Genomic DNA, 22,536 nt, shown 5'->3' on the forward strand with positions numbered 1-22,536 from the left:
AAAAAACTATATTATTCTGTCTCATACTCACACCAGCCTGGTGCTTGGAGCTTCATTGGCGCTTCTTCAGAGCCCCAACCCACGGTTCTGGAGTGTAACAAAGCATCTGTTTCACTCTTTGACAGTAAACGAATGAAAGGCAAGAATATGACATTTTAACACTGTCTAATCATTAATGTAATGTGTAAAAAGTAATGGAACTTCAACTATGACTATTTTCAAATTTCTGAAAAGCACAGAAACCACATACAGTACATAGCTGCTGGGTAGAAATGGATGCTTGGTTCTTCATACTCCCAAGCTCAACTCTTCCACACTCTACTGTACACGGAGTGTTTCACAAACTAGACAAAATATGCACATTCCCTCTGAGTCAAGTTTGACTGTTGATCTTTTATTTATTTGAAAAAGAGGCATCCTACCCCTACCTTTTTATTTAGTCTGGCTAGAACAACAAAAGGAAGGAAATTAAAGGACACATCTAGCAGAGTGAGCAGGTACCCACTGGCTCTTCACAGCCGGTGTTGCTGGAATAAGATGAGGCTAGCCTGTACCCAGTCAGCGGGAGCAGAGCGTGCTGGATGGCCAGGCTCCAGGCTGTGCCACAGAGCTGCGTCTGATTCTATCCACACAGGGCTGTGGGCTCTGCTTTCATGCTCACCAGCCTCTGAAAAACTTTTCATGTTTTTAAAAAGGTAGATGTCGTTGTCAGAATCGCTCATGCTACCCGGCTGAATTTCAGAGTTGGCTTGGTAATTATTATTTCAAAAGTTTCAGAGTTTTCTGTGGAGGATTGGAGGTAAATAAGAGGTGTCACACAATCTTAGCCGGAGCTTTTATGTGGCTGAGACCAGCCTAGACACAGAGTTTTATATCAAAGGCACATATAAGGGAATATTCCATTACATTTTGTTCTTCTCTTGAGCATAGAGAGGGAGATGGGATGGGATCTCAGCTGAGATGTGTAGAGACTTTGCAGTGATGCGATGTCCCACTGCTAGATCTCAGTGTCTCTGAGGGAGGCAATGAAGACTATTAGAATAATGTGAGTTAAAAAGGCAACCTCTTCTCATTATTTCTCCCCTTTGGCTCCTTGTTCTTTGCTGTCCTTGCTCTCTCTCTCTCTCACTCCTCCACACAACATGCTTAGAGCAGGTTTTAATTAATATTTTAGTGCCCTTTGTTCTCATCAGGCCCTGCTTGGTATCATGATTAAGACCACATTCCCAAACTACTTGGTGGGGTGTCTCCTCTCACGCCCTCAGAGGAGGAACACCTTAATCTACTCGTTTAATTAAAATATAAAATGTCTGTCTGAGCTAGATTGATTATATTGAAACTGGAGGCCATTGCCTCTATTATTGGACCCTGTAAAGATTCCACCCAAGGGTCATTCCATCACTTGTCGTCAGATATGAGCGAACCCCCCCCCCAAAAAAAAAGTTTCAATGTCAATCAAAAGGACTGTGGTTGAGGTATGTCATAGTTGAAATTACAAAGTTGGCTGAAATCCTGAAACCCCAAAATACAATTTTTACTTTAGTTTGTCAGATCTTGAAAGAAACTGAAATCGTTTTTTGACATCCATGCTCATCTCATCCCACAACTGATTATAATTTGATTAAAATAGTTCAAAATTCTACTTTTAATTGTTGTTTGTTAGAGACCAAAGTCTAAAGAAACTCACTAAATTATATTTACATTTGACATTTTAGTCATTTTAGCAGATGTTCTTATCCAGAGCTACTTACTTGAGTGCAGACATTTTCATACTTTTTTTTGTGCTCTTACATTTTGAGGTCACAGGAAAAGTAATTTGTGATAAAGTTTGGCAGTTAACTATGCTAATATGGACTTGGCTTTAAGCCAGTTTAACAATCACATATTTCATACCGGTATACCTCCTTTTTGACAATACTAATTAACGACAATGGCACATTAAAACCATTCCACCTTCAAGGCCCAAGGTGCATTATCCGTACCTTTTCTCTAGTTCCTTTGCTCAAGCGATAAGCATTGTTATACTATGCCTAAAGCAGCATATTTGATTTGTGTGAGTCTAATTTCCATGCTTTTAATTACTGTTAACAATGTGTTTCTCTTCCTTACCCCTGTCCATGGAATGGCAATACAAATGAAATGGCATACATTATTGCAGTGTTTCCAATAGAAGGTCAGTGTCCTCATCCACATAGTGTCTCAGAGTAGAAAATTGGTTGTAAGTGCTGAGAATAGAGACATTTTACTCCTACTCTTATGGGTAAAAAGAAAAGCTATGCATGAAGCCTCTTTTGTCATAAGAGTCCCACCTAATCAACATAATTAGGAGACCTCATGCATTAGCTGTCCTAACCAGTTAAGAGTTACCAGCAGGTGTCTTGATAATACAAAAATGCAGCGAGTCAGTGGTTCCTGCGCCACATGCAGTTGGAGTTGTTAAAATATTATTTTGATACAGTACCAGTCAAAGGTTTGGACGCACCTACTCATTCAAGGGTTTTTCTTTATTTTGACTATTTTCTACATTGTAGAATAATAAGGAAGACATCAAAACTATTAATATAACACATATGGAATCATGTACAGTAGTAACCAAAAAAGTGTTTAACAAATCAATATATTTCATATTAGAGATTGTTCAAATAGTCACCCTTTGCCTTGATGACAGTTTTGCACACCTTTGGCATTCTCTAGACCAGCTTCACCTGGAGTGTTTTTCCAAAAGTCTTGAAGGAGTTCCCACATATGTTGAGCACTTGTTGGCTGATTTTCCTTCACTCTGCGGTCCGACTCATCCCAAACCATCTCAATTTGGTTGAGGTCGGGGGATTGTGGAGGCCAGGTCATCTGATGCAGCACTCCATCAATTTCTTTCTTGGTAAAATAGCCCTTACACAGCCTGGAGGTGTGTTTGGTCATTGTCCTGTTGAAAAACAAATTATAGTCCCACTAAGCCCAAACCAGATGGGATGGCGTATCGCTGCAGAATGCTGTGGTAGCCATGCTGGTTAAGTGTGCCTTGAATTTTAAATAACTCACAGACAGTGTCACTAGCAAAGCACCCCCACACCATAACACCTCCTCCTCCATAATTTACGGTGGGAAATACACATGCAGAGATCATCCGTTCACGTACACCACGCCTCACAAAGACACGGAGGTTGGAATCAAAAATCTCCAATTTTGACTCCAGACCAAAGGACAAATTTCCACCGGCCTAATGTCCATTGCTCATGTTTCTTGGCCCAAGCAAGTCTCTTCTTCTTATTTGTGTCCTTTAGTAGTGATTTCTTTGCAGCAATTTGACCATGAAGGCCTGATTCACACAGTCTCCTCTGAACAGTTGATTTTGAGATGTGTCTGTTACTTGAACTCTGTGAAGCATTTATTTGGGCTGCAATTTCTGAGGCTGGTAACTCTAATGAACTTATCCTCTGCAGCAGAGATAACTCTGGGTCTTCCATTCCTTTGGCGATCCTCATGATAGCCAGTTTCTTCATAGCGCTTGATGGTTTTTGCGACTGCACTTGAATAAACTTTAAAAGTTCTTGAAATTTTCCGGATTGACTGAACTTCATGTCTTAAAGTAATGATGGACTGTTGTTTCTCTTTGCTTATTTGAGCTCTTCTTGCCATAATATGGACTTGGTCTTTTACCAAATAGGTATATCCTCTGTATACCCCCTACCTTGTTACAACACAAGTGATTGGCTCAAATGCATTAATAAGAAGGAAAGAAATTCCACAAATGAACTTTGAAGAAGGCACACCTGTTAATTGAAATTAATTCCATGTGTCTACCTCATGCAGCTGGTTGAGAGAATGCCAAGAGTGTGCAAAGATGTCATCAAGGCAAAGTGTGGCTATTTGAAGAATCTCAAATATAAAATATATTTTGATTTGTAACCAAACACTTTTTTGGTTACTACATGATTCCATATCTGTTAATTCATAGTTTTGATTTCTTCACTATTATTCTACAATGTAGTAAATAGTAAAAATAGAGAAAATCCTTGAATGAGTAGGTGTGTCCACATTTTTGACCGGTAGTGTATGCATAGTCACTGTAATAACTCTAACTACATGTACATATTACCTCAATTACCTCGACACCGGTGCCCCTGCACAATGACTCTGTACCGGTACCCCCTGTATATAGCCTCGGTATTGTTATTTTACTGCTGCTCTTTAACTATTTGTTACTTTTATTTGTTACTTTTTTTTAGGTCTTTTCTTAACTGCAATGTTGGTTAAGGGTTTGTATGTAAGCATTTCACTGTAAGGTTTACATCTGTTGTATTCGGCGCATGTGACAAATAACATTTGATTTGATTATCGCAAGTCACTTGATGCATACTGGGCCAAAGCGATTTAGAGTTGTTAAACGGGAGTGGCGAGTGTGTTGATATAATGGTCATATCGTAAAAATGCAGCATTTACCATCCAGTAGAATTGGTTTAAAAAAGGTTATGCATGCCAACATATTAGGCAATATTTAAGAGTAGGCAAAGTGATGGTGTCAGGTGAAAATGATATCAAACATTTCATTTACAGTCACATTCGGCGTGGTTGTCTGAAGCGTGCTTTAGCGTTCATAGCTGGCGAGGCCTCATCACGATTGGTTATTCGCCATTATTGCAGTACCTCAAACTGTCGTGATTACCAGCAGAGATAAACGTTTATGAGTTGATTTTACTCCTGTCTCAGAGTTTGTCTGGGCAGTGTCTTAACATTATCCTAAAACCTACTCTGAGCTGGGAGTTTTTTTGTCTTGAAACAGCTTTAACATGCTTTGTGGATATGGGCCCAGGTTTAATTTTCACACTAGATTTTAGCTATATATGCACATCCATTTTACAGTTACATCCATTTCCTGCTAGCTCTAAGTCCCTAAAAGCTCAAGTATATTTGTCACTGGCACTGCTATGGATTGCAGTTTACAGTTATGAAAACCTTTTCTAATTTGTTACTTCAAGGGATAAATGATTATTTCAGAGGTGGTTGTAAGAATATACACTGCTCAAAAAAATAAAGGGAACACTTAAACAACACAATGTAACTCCAAGTCAATCACACTTCTGTGAAATCAAACTGTCCACTTAGGAAGCAACACTGATTGACAATAAATTTCACATGCTGTTGTGCAAATGGAATAGACAACAGGTGGAAATTATAGGCAATTAGCAAGACACCCCCAATAAAGGAGTGGTTCTGCAGGTGGGGACCACAGACCACTTCTCAGTTCCTATGCTTCCCGGCTGATGTTTTGGTCACTTTTGAATGCTGGCGGTGCTTTCACTCTAGTGGTAGCATGAGACGGAGTCTACAACCCACACATGTGGCTCAGGTAGTGCAGCTCATCCAGGATGGCAAATCAATGCGAGCTGTGGCAAGAAAGTTTGCTGTGTCTGTCAGCGTAGTGTCCAGAGCATGGAGGCGCTACCAGGAGACAGGCCAGTACATCAGGAGACGTGGAGGAGGCCGTAGGAGGGCAACAACCCAGCAGCAGGACCGCTACCTCCGCCTTTGTGCAAGGAGGAGCAGGAGAAGCACTGCCAGAGCCCTGCAAAATGACCTCCAGCAGGCCACAAATGTGCATGTGTCTGCTCAAACGGTCAGAAACAGACTCCATGAGGGTCGTATGAGGGCCCGACGTCCACAGGTGGGGGTTGTGACTCTGAGCACGTGACAGACGTGACAGAGTCTGGAGACGCTGCCTGCAACATCCTCCAGCATGACCGGTTTGGCGGTGGGTCAGTCATGGTGTGGGGTGGCATTTCTTTTGGGGGCCGCACAGCCCTCCATGTGCTCGCCAGAGGTAGCCTGACTGCCATTAGGTACCGAGATGAGATCCTCAGACCCCTTGTGAGACCATATGCTGGTGCGGTTGGCCGTGGGTTCCTCCTAATGCAAGACAATGCTAGACCTCATATGGCTGGAGTGTGTCAGCAGTTCCTGCAAGAGGAAGGCTTTGATGCTATGGACTGGCCCGCCCGTTCCCCAGACCTGAATCCAATTAAGCACATCTGGGACATCATGTCTCGCTCCATCCACCAATGCCACGTTGCACCACAGACTGTCCAGGAGTTGGCGGATGCTTTAGTCCAGGTCTGGGAGGAGATCCCTCAGGAGACCATCCGCCACCTCATCAGGAGCATGCCCAGGCGTTGTAGGGAGGTCATACAGGCACGTGGAGGCCACATACACTAATGAGCCTCATTTTGACTTGTTTTAAGGACATTACATCAAAGTTGGATCAGCCTGTAGTGTGGTTTTCCACTTTAATTTTGAGTGTGACTCCAAATCCAGACCTCCATGGGTTGATAAATTGGATTTCCATTGATTATTTTTGTGTGATTTTGTTGTCAGCACATTCAACTATGTAAAGAAAAAAGTATTTAATAAGATTATTTCTTTCATTCAGATCTAGGATGTGTTGTTTAAGTGTTCCCTTTATTTTTTTTAGCAGTATATTTAGTCATGGGAGTGTGATGCTGGGAGTATTTTTGCTTCAAGACAGACATTTGTGTTTGGAATGTGGAAATAACAAAATGGTCCTTTCAATAGATGAATAATAGGAGGGGTTTTTAACTGCATCCCATCCCTTTCCTGTTTCAACCCAATTATGGAAAGTTGTATTTTGGGTATTTTAAGATAATGCTGTTTATTCTTGGTTTCTAAATTAGATGTGGCTGTTAACCTTCAAGTCAGAAGAATCGACTTAATATGAGTAGATATACTGTAGATGTACTGTACAGAGCCATTGCTCAGCTATTTGTGTGTTTTTTGGGTGTGTGTGTTTTCTTTTGATAAAGTTGTCCCCACAAGTTATATCACTATTGTATGGATTGGCTTTCATTATTTGTCTGTTCCAAAACCATTGTAACGGGTATCCTCATGCAGTACATGTGGTTATTCATGATTCAGGCTTTCTAGGAAAATCCAAGATTTTTAGATTAAGGATCACCTTTCAAACTCAAATCTTCACCAGTGTCTCTTACCATGAATGCAGAAAAGTCAGCATAAAGCAATAATGCTTTCATATAACTTTCAGGTTCCTCGCTGATCCTTTTATAGGACAAATGAAAGATGTAGCAACAATACCGTTTATTCATATTCAATTCAAAGTCATTTGCCCTTTAAGATCTACTCTTTTTCAAACTTTCAAATGGTCCCTTTGGAGTGGAGATTACCACTATTGTAATGAATGAATTTAGTGAGCAGAGACAGGGATGAGTATACCAGGAAGAGCAGTATTTAACATGAATACATTAGCATATCAGGTTTGGAACTGGAGAATCACAGAATAAAAGGACATTTAACATAATGAAAAATGACATTTTCGATGTCTCTGATTCTTCCGTGCATGCTCATATATTTCCTACAGATTTTCTCTTAACGATCTGCTAGAATAAAAATTAATGAAGGCTATGGGCTGAAACATGTTGGTTTTAACAATAATATTTTATATTATCTTCCACTTTTCTCCAAGAGTTGCTGACTTTCCTCTTCACTTCAGAAGATACTGCTTTGCAATGTGCTCATGATTGACACTGGCTCTTCTCTGCCTTATTCTCTCTGTAGGCCCTCATAAGCTCTTGGTAGCTGTGTCTGCGTCCCAAATAGCACCGTGTTCCATGTAGTGCAGTACTTTTGCACTGGGTCCATAGGGAGCTGTTCAAATGTAGTGCACGGTATAACGAATAGGGTGAAATTTGGGACGCAGGTACAGTCTCTTCTTTGCCTTATTCCCTGTCTCCCTCGTAAGGCCTAGTTGGATGGGTGAGTAATTGTGGGGCTCTAAATAGGCTGTTGTCTCATCCTTAATCCAGGCAGAAGAACTTTGCCCGAGGCATCGAGCAGCAGCTCCCAGATGGCATGGTGGTGGCATCAGTGCCAACCGACGTGCAGTGCCACGAAGAGCTGTCAGACCCAGTCCCTGATCCAGACTATCTCACAGGTAGAAGTTTACAGAATCAATGTATGATATGAGTATGTACATTTAGTAGCATATGTTTTAATCATTAACCATATGTTGCTTTTTGATGTTGAGCATATTGAAACTATGCAAACAGATATGGAAGGTACAGTACATGTACTGAAGTACAGCATGACTTGCTGCATGAGGGTCAATTGTTTTCAATAAAAATAGTTTTCCACCAAAAAAGAATGGTGCTTTTGAACCACTGCAATTTGAAATATATTGTTTTTCTCTTGACAACCGTATTGTCATATAACCTTGATTGTATTTCCATAAAACATGCACGACATCCACATCAACCTTCAACAACCTTTTCAAAACGTGTGTGATTGCATCAAGCACACTGCACAATCCACATTCACACAGTACGCCATGTTACCAAGCAGATAATCAAGTAAATAATGAACTGGAAGGAAATGGGGGAAGATATTAACAAAATAATTTTTCATGATGAAAAGGGGTGATTTGGATTGTGCTACTGTTGTCAGATCAGAATTCTGTCTGGTGCTTCTCCACACTACATGATGCCAGCTGTGCCGTTTGGACAGAATACAGAGGTTCTATCTAAAACACCCTCATTAACAGAGGAAAGATTCCTCCCTGCTCCAACCAAATGACTCAGGCTTCAATGTAATGCATCTTTCATCATTCCATTCACATCTCCCATTTGCTGCTGATGTTGTGCTGTGCAACATTTTACTGACCAATTAAATATTTTACTGCCCAATTCAACATTACTGCACAGGGAGCTTAACAGAATATTTAACATTTGGGTTACTCAACTTGAGAGAAATCCCATTCCATCCAATTTCCTGGAAATGGAAAGACACTGATCTTCCTTTTATCTGTAAATGTAAAAATAAAAACGGATGTACGCCCAACCAATGGTTAGATATGTGCTGTGAAAACTGTGAAGCTGTGACCATACAGTATGCTGCAGTACTGTCATTCAGTAGTCAGTACAATATAATGGTTGTCTTAAAGACATTCAGCTACAAGAGCGTTACTGAGGTCGGCCACTGATCTTGGGCGATAAGACCTGGCTCGCAGTCGGCATTCCAATTCGCCCCAAAGGTGTTGGAGTTGAGGTCAGGGCTCTGTGCAGGCCAGTCAAGTTCTTCCACATCGATCTCGACAAACCATTTCTGTATGGACCTTGCTTTGTCTACGGGGGCATTGTCATACTAAAACAGGAATAGGCCTTCCCCAAACTGTTGCCACAAAGTAAGAAAGCACAAAATTGTCTAGAATGTCATTGTATGCTGTAGCGTTAAGATTTCCGTTCAGTGGAACTAAGGGTCCTAGCCAGAACCATGAAAAACAGCCCCAGATCATTATTCCTCCTCCACCAAACTTTACAGTTGGCACTACGCATTGTGGCAGGTAGCATTCTCCTGGCATCCGCCAAACCCAGATTTGTCCTTCAGACTGCCAGATCGTGAAGCGTGATTCATCACTCCAGAGAACGCATTTCCACTGCTCCAGAGCCCAATGGCGGAGAGCTTTACACCCCATTCTATGATGGTGCCACGTTGAAAGTCACTGAGTTCTTCAGTAAGGTCATTCTACTGCCAATGTTTGTCTATGGAGGTTGCATGGCTGTGTGCAAAATTTTATACACCTGCCAGCAACGAGTGTGGCTGAATTTGCCGAATCCACTCATTTTAAGGGGTGTTCACATACTTTTGTATATATACTGTAACCATCCAGTAGTACCTTTGGTACTATACAATTATTACGGTAACTATGGTACCTATGTTTGGATGCAACTGGCCCGATGCGTCCAGTGGTGTGAAAAACAAAATCCATAGTAATTGCGGTCTTTTGTGGGAGATGCCATCACCTTTTATATTTGGGAATCCACAGTAATGTTAAGGATTTAGATGTTTTATATGACCTCTCAAAGAAGATGGCTTAGACACTACAGTGTACCTCACTCTAAACCACATTTCCAAGGTTATTTCCAAAGTAATGAACAATCAATAAGGACAGATTGGCATCTGTTAAGATTTAAAGTTTATTGGAAACTTCAGAGGATATTAGAAAAGTATAATCTTAATGGATCTTCTGCTGTCATCACATCCCAGGGCCTTGTCCCTCTGTGAAGCACAACTTTTTTTATCCAACGGTTGCTGTGGGCTGGAGGGGAGCCACAGCACAGTATCCCATTACCACTGCACCATGCCCCAATAAGGCTGTGATCCAAATGGCACTCTATTCCCCAATTAATGCACTACTTTTGACCAGGGCCCATAAGGCACTGATAAAAAAAGTAGTGCACTATATAGAGAATAGGGTGTCATTTAGGATACAGGCTATAATGCTGTATTAGTCCTGCAGCTACAGTTCTATTAGAGTTTATCTTACACAGTAGGATACATTTTTATGCATACAGGGGGATGGGATTACTGGGGCCCTTTCACGTACAGTGATTCCTGGGTTTTGCTCTCTGTTCTAAAATGTGGCATAGTCAAATGCAGAATAGTCAAGAGAAAATGACAGTTTTGACCTCACTAGTCTCAAAGTATCATCATGAAACATCCCAGTGAGAAAAACTGGTTAAAATTATGTATTGTTGACCAGTTTTGCACACTCGGAATAGATACTGTAAATGTCAACGTCTGAGTGATTCATTGCAGATGTCATTTAGATTTCACAATGGAGGGAATTGCCTATCTGATGCTGGCTGAAATCCTACACAGTAGTATTGATCTTTCAAGTTACCTGAAATGTCGATCCTTAGAAAGGCTATTCTCCTTTTTCAGCATATAACTGAACATACACCATCCTGAATGTGTCTATCGGTATATGCATCCTTTCACTTTGATCGTATTATAGCAGAAACACTGAATCTACTGCACCTGGCATTTAATTGCTAACTTAGCTAATAGTCCATGAGACAGGAGTGAGGCAATGAGGATGTGCCTGGTGGTGCTCTTGAGCGGTTGCCACCCTCCCTTGCTGATTTAGGCAGGTTGGTGCCATGGTCAGTGTATTTGTCACCATGTCAGCACTCCTTGCACTACCTCTCCAACCCTGCTAGAGCAATGCATTCATCTTCCTATTCATCTCTGGGTTGGAAGTCATTCATCATAGGCCAGTGGGTTCCATCAATTATTCCAATGGAGAAGAGAGGTAGGTGAGGCTTTGAAAGGCAAATACATCTTGATTTAATTGGAAAGCAGAAAGCAGGTACGCTTTCACTGCCACTAAGCAGATGTCCCATAAGATGAAGAAAAGGACAAAGGGAGCAGTCCTTCTGGCTTTTAAAGCAAAAAGAAGGACCGGCAGTCATGGTATGTATTGTGGGGGCTGGGAGGGCAGCTGGGATTTCAGTGATTGTCTTCAGGGAACTCTCTCACAAAGGCATTGGCTGTCATGTTCTCACAGCTCAGATAGACTAAAATGTGTGTGTGTCTGAATGAGTATAGTAAAAGTGTCAATTCAGAGAGGTAGAACGGGAAACACCACAGGTGAAATAGTACACAGTGTCAATCGTTTGTGCTCTAGCACTAGATTAGATGCCTGTGATCATCAAAGGAGTGGGTACTGTTGCCAGTTAGGAAAAATGACTGACACAGGAGTTTTGACATGCTGGGTTTGTATCTCCTTTGTGTTATTACATGCATACAGGGCAGACAATCTCCTGAAGTAAAGTCTTGAAGCAAAAGCAAAAGTGACAGGTTCAGATTTGTAATAACCCAATAAATCCAATCAACAATCTCTCAGCATCGATGTTGACATTTCCGGTTACATTGCAGGCAGGTCGTCACAATCTAATTTATGGCTCTATTCAATCGGCATTGCGGAAGTTCAGCTTTACAGCGTGATTTAAATTTAAAGACGATGTTCCCGTTTTAGAGCAGACTGCCTTCACGGTAAATACTGCATATGTCGTCTCAATCGGAAATGACCTTTACATTTACATTGCGGAATCTGTAACGCTTCTACTTTACAGATTGAATGGAGCCCTTAGTAGACCTCCTGGCCAAAAAAAGAGGTTTATATACACTGTTCTAAACTCTCCCAAAAGCTGCTTTAATGCATGCAGATTCAACCAGCATCTGAAAAATAGCTTTCATATACCAATAACAATCAGAGTTTTCACACAGAGCCAGAAAATGAGTCTTCCTCCACGGGTTTGCTGCTGGCTTACCTATTTTCTTTGTTTTGGTGTGTGTTAGTGCATGTGTGTGTGACTGAGTGTGTGCGTTCATGTCTGGAAGTCAATTTCTGTCTTGCACTGATAGGAAATAAACGTGAAATCGTACAAAGTTTATCAATCTCAGACAGATAAGGATCATCTTGATGCAATAACAGGGTTGATTACAGATAATAGATGCAACATTACACAAGAGCAGCAAACTTTGTCCGTTTGTCACTGTCCGTTTGGGTCACATTCTGTATTTCTGATAATCCAGTTACTAGAATCCATTACAGTTCTGAGTAACTTCTTTGAATTATTCTCTCATTACTTTACTCCTCCTATATCTTAGAGAGATAAAGTGCACATGTACTGTAGTTATCAATCCCAGGTCCACCAAATAAAGCACACATGATTCATTAATACAATGGTATGATTATTCATCTGGAATGGCATTCAACCAAATGAATTACTCAGCCTCCACGAGTCTAAAACCAAAGGACTTAATTGGATTTAAAACGTATTAATCAAAATGAATTAATAAAAATATAAAGTGTAGCTGTTAAGTTCATATATTTGTTGTTACATGCTCATAACTGAATAGAAGTTATATTATTTCTATATTGTCTGTGCTAGTTATCCCTCAGGGGTGTACTGTCCTCACTGAGTGACCAGACAATGGTTTCCTTTAAATGTGTCAGCATTGAGACGCCACATAATCTATATTTTTATTCGCTCTTGAAGTAATGGGTAGCAGGAAAGAAGGTCATGCCTTCTGGGGTTTCTGTTAGTGTTCAATGCATTTTTTGTCTCACCTCTCCATACAACCGCTACTGTAACTGTTTATAGAATATGATTCTGTGTCTGTCTATAGCTATAGAGTAAGGCAGTCTACTGGATAATTCTATATTTGAAACCCTTGCATTTCAGCCTTTAAAGGGTTATTTCAGGGCATCCCCCCGTCTGTTATTTGGACTTTGGCCTGATTGTTTTATTATCTGGTAATTCCTCGGCTGGGCCATGGTTTGACCTGCAGTGTTACTTATTATACTTCTGTTGCAGTTCCCTACTGGATGGGTCAGGAACCATGAGTAGCTACTGTCAGCTCAGCTCACTTACCATTCGGTACATGTGCATTGTCTCAGGTTTTTGTGTCCGATGTTTTGTTGAGTATTTCCCGTGGTTCTGGGCCTTTGCATCAGTCCTTTTTCTTTTATTGACCAATATCTTATCTCTATAGTTTAAAAGCTTCAAGAATTCACAAAGACATAACAGTTAATGTGAGCATTACAGTCAGGTTTGATAGATTTATTTGCAATTTCCTTTCCTCTTGTGTTGCTAGCTGTTTTCAGATGCTGAACAAAAGTTTAATTGAGGTGTGCTTTGGAGTACATGACTTTGGAGAAGTAAAGAACAAACAAACTTGCTGTTAGCTTTAAGCTCAACAATCTCCAGTGTTCAATATTAACTTTTGCTGAAGCTTCAATTGAAATAGGATCTATAATCCTGGTGTGGCTAATCATAGATGCGTTAGCCTGACAAATGAAAAGCGTAACAGTAATTGTTGTTTGAGTTGATAGACTTAGTCATTTGTTTAAAACCTGGAAGCCAGTTAGAAACACGTACAATGTAAATGTATTTTAGCGAGTGTCGAATAGGTAAGACAAAGTTATATATTAAAAAAAGCAATTGGTTATCAGCAACAAAGGTGATGTTAAAATAAACTCTAAACCTTCTACTAACTTCCACTATAGTCTGTTTTCAATGTACCGACCTAATTGTGTCACACTTAGGAGAGCCTTGTTTAACATTCTAAAAACATCTTCCTCTCTCTCCTCATGTGCTATCAATTGGTTGCACGGTTAATTGTTTACTTGCCAAGGCAATTTGAATTTACAGACTGGCATATAAAGTTACCTCGTTTTACTACACAAGCTGAGCTTGTTCCGTAGCTACAAAGATAATTGCTATGTTAATACGCAATCAAACTCAGGCTTGCTCATGCATTCACATGCAAAAAAAATCTGAATTACCGGAATTAGCCAATTTGCGTTTTTCATGTTCAGTAAATATACAGTGCCTTCAGAAAGTATTCACACCCCTTGATTTTTTCCACATTTTGTTGTGTTACAGCCTGAATTTAAAATGTATTTAATTGAGATTTTGTGTCACGGGCCTAAACACAATACCTGATCATTTTTTACAAATTAATTAACAATAAAAAGATGAAATGTCTTGAGTCAGCAAGTATTCAACCCCTTTGTGATGGCAAGCCTAAATAAGTAAAAAATGTCTTAACAAGTCACATAATAAGTTGCATGAACTCATTGTGTGCATTAATAGTGTTTATCCTTAAGAGTCTATTGACACATCTGTGTAACATAATAAAAAAATCCCCATCAAAATATGTCAGTTTAAGCTAGAGATATCAGGTTTCAATCCACCGCATCCACCTATGTCGGCCTTCCGCATTTGCGGTGGATGGTGGCCGAGCTACAGCAATGTTTATCAGACCATGAGACATTCCAAAAATCGGTCTGAAGTGTCCAAACGAACACGATGGTGTTCTTCATTTTGCTCGACGAGCCCCACAAGTGTCATGGGACTCGTCTGAAGGTAACCCGTACAAATGAATGGAAGTATGGAGGTAGTTTTGTGCCAACAAAAATAAGGGGTTATGTTTTTTTATATATATATTTTAGATATAGACAGACACTTCAAAACCTTATTCCTTATTATTTATATTTTGACTGTTTTTTTTGCCATTTATGAAATTATTATTCAATGTGTTTCTATGGGCTATAGTATTTCAGGCCAAATTCAATATTTTATCCAATCATTTTTATACCTAAAAGGGTCCTAAAATAGCTAAATGGTATGACCATCTTAGAACAATTCCATATGCTAGCTTACTACAACACATTACTGAATAGGACTCTCCATATTTTCAAGCATAGTGGTGGCTGAAACATGTTATGGGTATGCATGTATTTATTTTCTTTTAATTTAACTACGCAGGTCAGTAAAGAACAAATTCTAATTTTCAATAACAGCCTAGGAACAGTGCGTTAACTGCCTTGTTCAGGGGCAGAACAACAGATTTTTACCTTGTCAGCTCAGAGATTCGATCTTGCAACCTTTTGGTTACTAGTCCAACGCTCTAACCACTAGGCTACCTGCCGTATTCGTTAAGGACCAGGGAGATTCTTAGGATAAAAAAGAAACGGAATGGAGCTAAGCACAGGCAAAATCCTTGAGGAAACCCTGGTTCAGTCTGCTTTCCACCAGACACTGAAGGATGAATTCACCTTTCAGCAGGTCAATAACCTAAAACATATGGCCAAATCTACACTGGAGTTGCTTACCAAGAAGACAGTGAATGTTCCTGAGTGGCCGAGATACAGTTTTGATTTAAATCTGCTTGAAAATGGTTATCTAGCAATGATCAACAGCCAACTTGACAGAGCTTGAAGAGTTTTATGAAGAATAATGGGAAAATATTGTACAATCTATGTGTGCAAAATGCTTAGAGACTTACCCAGAAAGACTCACAGCTGTAATCGCTGCCAAAAGGGATTATACCATGTATTGACTCAGGTGTGAATACTTATGTAAATTAGGTATTGTGTGTAGATGTGTGAGAAAAACATGTATTTAATCTATTTTGCATTCAGGCTGTAACACAACAAAATGTGGATTAAGTGAAGGGGTATGAATACTTTCTGAAGACACTGTATACTTTATGGAGTATGGAGTATCCACCTTGCATAAGAATGATGTGATGTTCTCCAGAATAGAAGCAAAATCATTGGTACTATTAATAGGTCATATTTCAGTTGTAATGTACTAGCAGTAGGTGTCTACTGTAGTTACACATATACATTTCCTTGACAACAGTGTGTTGAGAAGTGACTATCATTAACCTGTTAGGGCTAGGGGGCAGTATTGACACGGCCGGATAAAAAACGTACCCGATTTAATCTGGTTACTACTCCTGCCCAGTAACTAGAATATGCATATAATTATTGGCTTTGGATAGAAAACACCCTAAAGTTTCTAAAACTGTTTGAATGGTGTCTGTGAGTATAACAGAACTCAAATGGCAGGCCAAAACCTGAGAAGATTCCATGCAGGAAGTGGCCTGTCTGACAAGTGGTGTTTCATCTTGGCTCTTTTTATTGAAGACTGAGGATCTTTGCTCTAAGGTGACACTTCCTACGGCTCCCATAGGCTCTCAGAGCCCGGGAAAAAGCTGAACGATATCGAGGCAGGCTCTGGCTGAAACACATTATCGCTTTTGGCAAGTGGCCGATCAGAGTACTATGGGCTTAGGCGCGTGCCCGAGTCGACCGAATGCTTTATTTTCTTTTGTCTGTTTACCTAAACGCAGATTCCCGGTCGGAATATTATCGCTTTTTTATGAGAAAAATGGCATAAACATTTATTTTAAACAGCGGTTGACATGCTTCGAAGTACGGCAATGGAATATTTAGAATTTTTTTGTCACGAATTGCGCCATGCTCGTCACCCTTATTTACCCTTTCGGATAGTGTCTTGAACGCACGAACAAAACGCCGCTGTTTGGATATAACTATGGATTATTTTGAACCAAACCAACATTTGTTATTGAAGTAGAAGTCCTGGGAGTGCATTCTGACGAAGACAGCAAAGGTAATAACATTTTTCTTATAGTAAATCTGACTTTGGTGAGTGCTAAACTTGCTGGGTGTCTAAAATATAGCTACAGCCCTGTGATGCCGGGCTATCTACTGAGAATATTGCAAAATGTGCTTTCACCGAAAAGCTATTTTAAAATCGGACATATCGAGTGCATAGAGGAGTTCTGTATCTATAATTCTTAAAATAATTGTTATGCTTTTTGTGAACGTTTATCGTGAGTAATTTAGTAAATTCACCGGCAGTGTTCGGTGGGAATGCTAGTCACATGCTAGTCACATGCTAATGTAAAAAGCTGGTTTTTGATATAAATATGAACTTGATTGAACAAAACATGCATGTATTGTATAACATAATGTCCTAGGGTTGTCATCTGATGAAGATCATCAAAGGTTAGTGCTGCATTTAGCTGTGGTTTGGGTTTATGTGACATTATATGCTAGCTTGAAAAATGGGTGTCTGATTATTTCTGGCTGGGTACTCTGCTGACATAATCTAATGTTTTGCTTTCGTTGTAAAGCCTTTTTGAAATCGGACAGTGTGGTTAGATTAACGAGAGTCTTGTCTTTAAAATGGTGTAAAATAGTCATATGTTTGAAAAATTGAAGTTTTTGCATTTTTGAGGTTTTTGAATAACGCGCCACGGGATTACACTGGCTGTTACGTAGGTGGGACGATTTGGTGCCACCTATCCTAGAGAGGTTAATGTGTTGACTGTTTTTATCGAATAATTATCTACTATGTTAAATTGATACTTGATTAAATTAATCATGTAACAATTAACTCATTAGGAATTTGGGGCACCATGGGAAAAAATATTTAAGGAGTTACTATCTCCTGACTTAAACTCTAGAAATATATCAATATCTCTTACATCAGTAACAGTCAATTATTAATTATTACCTCACCAGTCACATTCTGAACGTCGCACAATTCTTGGATATCTGCACAAACCATAACCTAAGTGATGAATAAGCAATACATAAATTTGCTTAATTATGTATTTACTAACTAAATCATCATACAGAATACCTAAACACACAGCATAAGGTTATTGATTACATACATAATACAATGAAAACAGGTCCCTAGTGGACTAAGAAAAGCATAACCGTTCGTTTACACAATGGAGGTAGGGGTATGTAAGGAGAGGGTGAGACAGAGAGTCACCTTACCGTACATACATTTGGAAGCTACGCTCATGGGAATAGGAATACTTTGCACATGAATGACCGCTCATTCAGGAAAAGAACTGCAATGTATATATTTACGCATGGATGTCTTTTTCGTCTCTCTGTTGAACTCGATGGTTCTATGGGAAGTGGTTTGATGTAAGTCTCTGGTTGTCCATCAGAGGTCACAATGTCCTTATTAGTTGTAGGCTTCTTTTGTTCTGGAGTGTTCGTTAGAATAGATACTTTAGATGAACCACACGGTGGTCAGAGGGATCTGTTCTTCCCTCTCATCTTTGGTCAAATGTCCTAGACTACTTTACATGCACAGCTGCAGACGGTGCATGTTTTGGTCTGGTTTACAAAGTTTCGAACCATTTCAACGTGTGCACCACATCCTCACGTTCTCTGGTCTCAATGGTTGATTATTCAGGGTACAGCTAGGACCACTTTACCCGCCGGCAGTAACCTGGCATGTTTTAGTCTAATGTTGTTAGCAAGTCCTTTTAAGCACTCTGGTCTTAGAGGGCGTTCTGTCATGTTGACACAAACTCTGAGCTCACTTGGGCGTGGCTACTGACTGGGCACAAGTTTGCATGAAACACAATTCTCATTTAGAAGGCTAAAATCACTTTTCTATCTTTTGAAAAATAGTTTCATGTTTAATTAGATAATTGTTTTACAACATTTAGATGTAAATCTGATATACACAGGGTGAAAGCTCTTAAAGTTACAATGTTTCCGTTATAATGTCTTTCTGATCATTTTTATGACATCACAAAATAGACATGAATTTTCCATATTCCATCTCTCATCATTCCCAACATTCGGATGTTGAAATATATTGTTCTAGTGTCCATTGTTTGATGTTGAAGTTTTTGGTGGCAAAGTCTCTCTGTGTAACAAAGGATTTTCAGCCTTCCAATCCTGCAGAGCCAAAGGGAGAGTTTCTGCAAGGTATTTAAGTCATAAAACAGGTCTGGCTATCCTCAAACATTTGCCTAGCTGATGGGTCCTTTTGATCCTCACCAAGGAGAGAGAGTCATGACAATTGTTTTATTTACTGTGCACTCTGCCTGTGAGTAGTAGACAATTTGTGGCATACCTGAAAAAGCCTAGCTCCATTCATCTTACATTTTGGATGCAGCCCACAATTGTAATCACATTTGGGGTTTAATTTATTATTTGACACTGATTAATTGCTTGAGCCATTCCCTGCGGTAAACGTCAATTAATTAACCGACAGCATTAGATGTGATAATTAATACAGTGTGGGCCCCAGCATGGGAGCAGGGACCTTAAGGGTGGCCCCTTAAAAAGACTGCCATCATGGTGCACACCTGTTCCTCTGGGATCTACAGGCCTCCTCCGAGGAGACATCTACAGAGATCTATGTATGCCTAGACAGTACACAGGCAAATAACTTCTCAGAAGTGTATATTGACTGACATTACAGTCTAGTTGAGCTGCTTGTTAATTTCTAGCATCAGGATTATAGTACATTTTACATTTTGGGGGGGAATGTGTTTGGTGGGCTTGGTGGGAACTGAACTGGTGGTGGTTTGTGGTTTGACCGTTGACGCAAGCAGAAGGGCAGTGATTCAAACTGCGACACAGAGTCCCTTCTCCCCAAGTCCCTCTCAATTAAAGCCACAGCATATGGCCTAGTGATCGCTAAAGAACAGAGGTATCGCTGAGATATTTTATAAGACATTGACAGTTCCTAGTCCTACAGTACCTTTGACAATGCTAAAATGGAAAGGGTGTCACCATGGAATTAAAAAAAAACTCAAGTTCCATTCCAAATGACACCCTATTTCTTATTTAATGCCCTCCTTTTGACCAGGGCTAGTAGTAGTGCACTATATAGGGAATAGGGTGCCATTTTGGATGCAAAATCTGCCTCGTTAATTAGTCTGATGCTGATTTATGAATGGCCTCAATCTGTTGGATTCTTTAGATGTGAGACGTTCCTACTGTTGTAGTCTTAATGTTTCATCCTTTTTGTGGGACTTCAAGGCCTCCTGCCTGGTTTGTTAATTTGGTCCATCTTCAATCAAAACTTTACAGAAGAGCAGAGAGGTAGTGTTCAGAATATGTTCAGTAGCACCGTTTTAACAAATAAACTTCTGTGTTGTTAACTTAATCCAAAACTTAACTTTCAACCTACACTCTTGCCATAACCTGTTCTGAATATCTGACCTTCACTTGAGTAACACATGCATTAACATGATTGTCTTTTTTCAATATGATTTGAATTGATTACTGTAGTGTATACTTTGTAATGTACATGGTTATGGAACAGAGGGCACCACCTATACAATACTGATCAACTGATCACATGACTAACATTATGAAAAGTGTTGAGAGGCAGTGGAAATTATTCATGGAGGAAGACCTGGTCAAGGAGAGATGAGTGGTAGGCCTAGTGATTTAGTCCAACAAGGTATATGATACCATAATCTTTGCCATTGTAACGTGGATGCTTGGAGTCGAGAACCACGTGTAAGTGGTGAGTTTAATAATAAACGGAACAATACAAGAAACACGAGTAGCGTACAGACATGTAACACATAGTCAATACTGCCTGAGGAATAGAACTAAGGGAGTGACAGATATAGGGGAGGTAATCAGTGAAGTGATGGAGTCCAGGTGTGCCTATATAGGAAGCATGGGTGCGTGTAATGATGATTCCCAGGACCGGTGGTTAGTAAACCAGCGACGTCGAACGCCGGAGGGGAGGAGCGGGAGTAGACGTGACAGCCGTTGGATTATCAAGGCATTACGTACAGCCATTCCCATACATCTTTTCAAAAGCTAACATTTTGCTCCTCCTATAGGCTTGAGATTTTTTATCAGTTTCCTCAGGAAGAAGAGTGGGCTCCACTGCTATATTACAGTTAGGATGTGTCCCAAATGGCAACCTATTCCCTATATCTATATAGTACCCTGAGGTCTCTGGTCAAAAGTGGTGCACTCCACTATATAGGGAATAGGGTGCCATTTGGGACTCACTTATAGTTTCCCATTAGATTAGTAGAGGAGTGTCAGGTAATTCTCAGTGTTCCACCTCTTTCCTCAGTCATTCCTTCTTCGACTTATCCAAGAGTGAAATGGAACATGGGGTCCCATAGTTAATGGGGTTCTATGAGCCATAAGATTACTTCCATCTGTGGTTGTCGCTATGAATCTTCCTGAGAGAAGATTCTAGATTTTTTTTAAATATATATAAGATTTGGCAGTGGTGGCACAGAGATATACAAGGCCCTCAGGATATTAGATCATAGATCCAATGTGGTCACACATAGGGTTTGATATTCAGATCTCCTCTGCCTCCTAGTCCTTGATTTGTGTCTATCTTTTTCTCTCTTCAATCTATGTTCATTTTAGTGTATGTTAATGACTCCACCCGAGGCTCGCCACATCGTGGCAAAATGACTAGCGACGACTAGAGACTGAACTTGTGTTTGTGATGTGAAGTTCAGTCATATTACTCATTCTGTCAGACAATGAGAGCAGAGCACCCAAGGGGTAAAGGGAGACAAGGCCTTTGAAAAGAAGGAATATGGGCTGTATATGTTTTGGCTTGTTATTCATTTTATAAGGGGACATGAACAGTGCAGCGCTGTGCCTACTACCAGGAATTTTATTGTTTGGGGAGCGTTTTCCCATAAGAAGGGATAAATGAATGTTGTTCAAGGTGAGGACAATGTGTGAACATCACATTTAGAGCCTTATTCATCAAGTTCATACAATATGTCAAGCCCCTGCCAAACGATACATTTTCAAAGAACAGCTAGAAAAAAGGAACTGTTACCGGCGGAATTTTCACTTGGCTCACGAGCTAAATTACAAATACGTTGCATTACTCCTTATTTACACTGAAAGAGAATGATCCTCTACACAGTATTTGTGTTCTTTCCAGGGGAACACAAACCCCATTACCATTCAATACCAATAGGACAACACAGCTCTCATTTCACTATTACTAAAAACAAAAAGTCTATTTCAGTGTCTCTCAGAAGCATGATATATTGTGACACGAGTCCATAAGGTCCTCATACAGTCGTGAATTGGAAAGTTCTGGCAATAATCCCTCAATACCAATAGGACACCACATTACCAATACGATATTACAGCTCTCATTGAATAGTACTTTCAGTAGAAAAAAACGACTCTGTCAGTGTCTGTCCTCCGGTGGGTGTCTGAACTAGTAGTTGCCTACTAGGGTGATATATTGTGACACGGGCCCAGAATGTCCTCATACAGTTGTGAATAGGAAGATCCATCATTACTCAATGAAATCCTGAATGCTCTCTTTTATGTTTCACAGATGTTTTGACTGACAATGTAGCAGCTCCTAAAGCTCCCAGGATATGCTGTGTCTTTAGACATCTTCCAGATGAGTAGAACATGAAGGGAAAGTTAAATTGATGTATGGGTGTGATTCCTTGCACAGCTCAGAATTGCTGACAGTTGCCATAGGAGATTAGATGATTTAGCACCATGCCAACGCTACATATGGTGATGTGTGAGGGATGTTAACTCTGCACTGTAACCAG

At 40.1% G+C, this 22,536-nt stretch overlaps 1 protein-coding gene across 7 annotated transcripts in view; it reads left to right on the top strand.

Annotated features, from left to right (window-relative positions):
* Positions 1–22,536, top strand: part of LOC100380755 (astrotactin-1) — a 305,222-nt gene that overhangs the window by 160,743 nt on the left and 121,943 nt on the right. For all 7 annotated transcript variants that reach the window (XM_014140032.2, XM_014140031.2, XM_014140036.2 and 4 more), the window contains one exon: positions 7,833–7,960. In XM_014140032.2, the coding sequence (XP_013995507.1) occupies positions 7,833–7,960 (128 nt within the window). The remainder of the gene's footprint in view (positions 1–7,832; positions 7,961–22,536) is intronic.

The sequence above is a fragment of the Salmo salar genome, chromosome ssa14 (assembly GCF_905237065.1).
Source record: "Salmo salar chromosome ssa14, Ssal_v3.1, whole genome shotgun sequence".
NCBI classification, from domain to species: domain Eukaryota; kingdom Metazoa; phylum Chordata; class Actinopteri; order Salmoniformes; family Salmonidae; genus Salmo; species Salmo salar.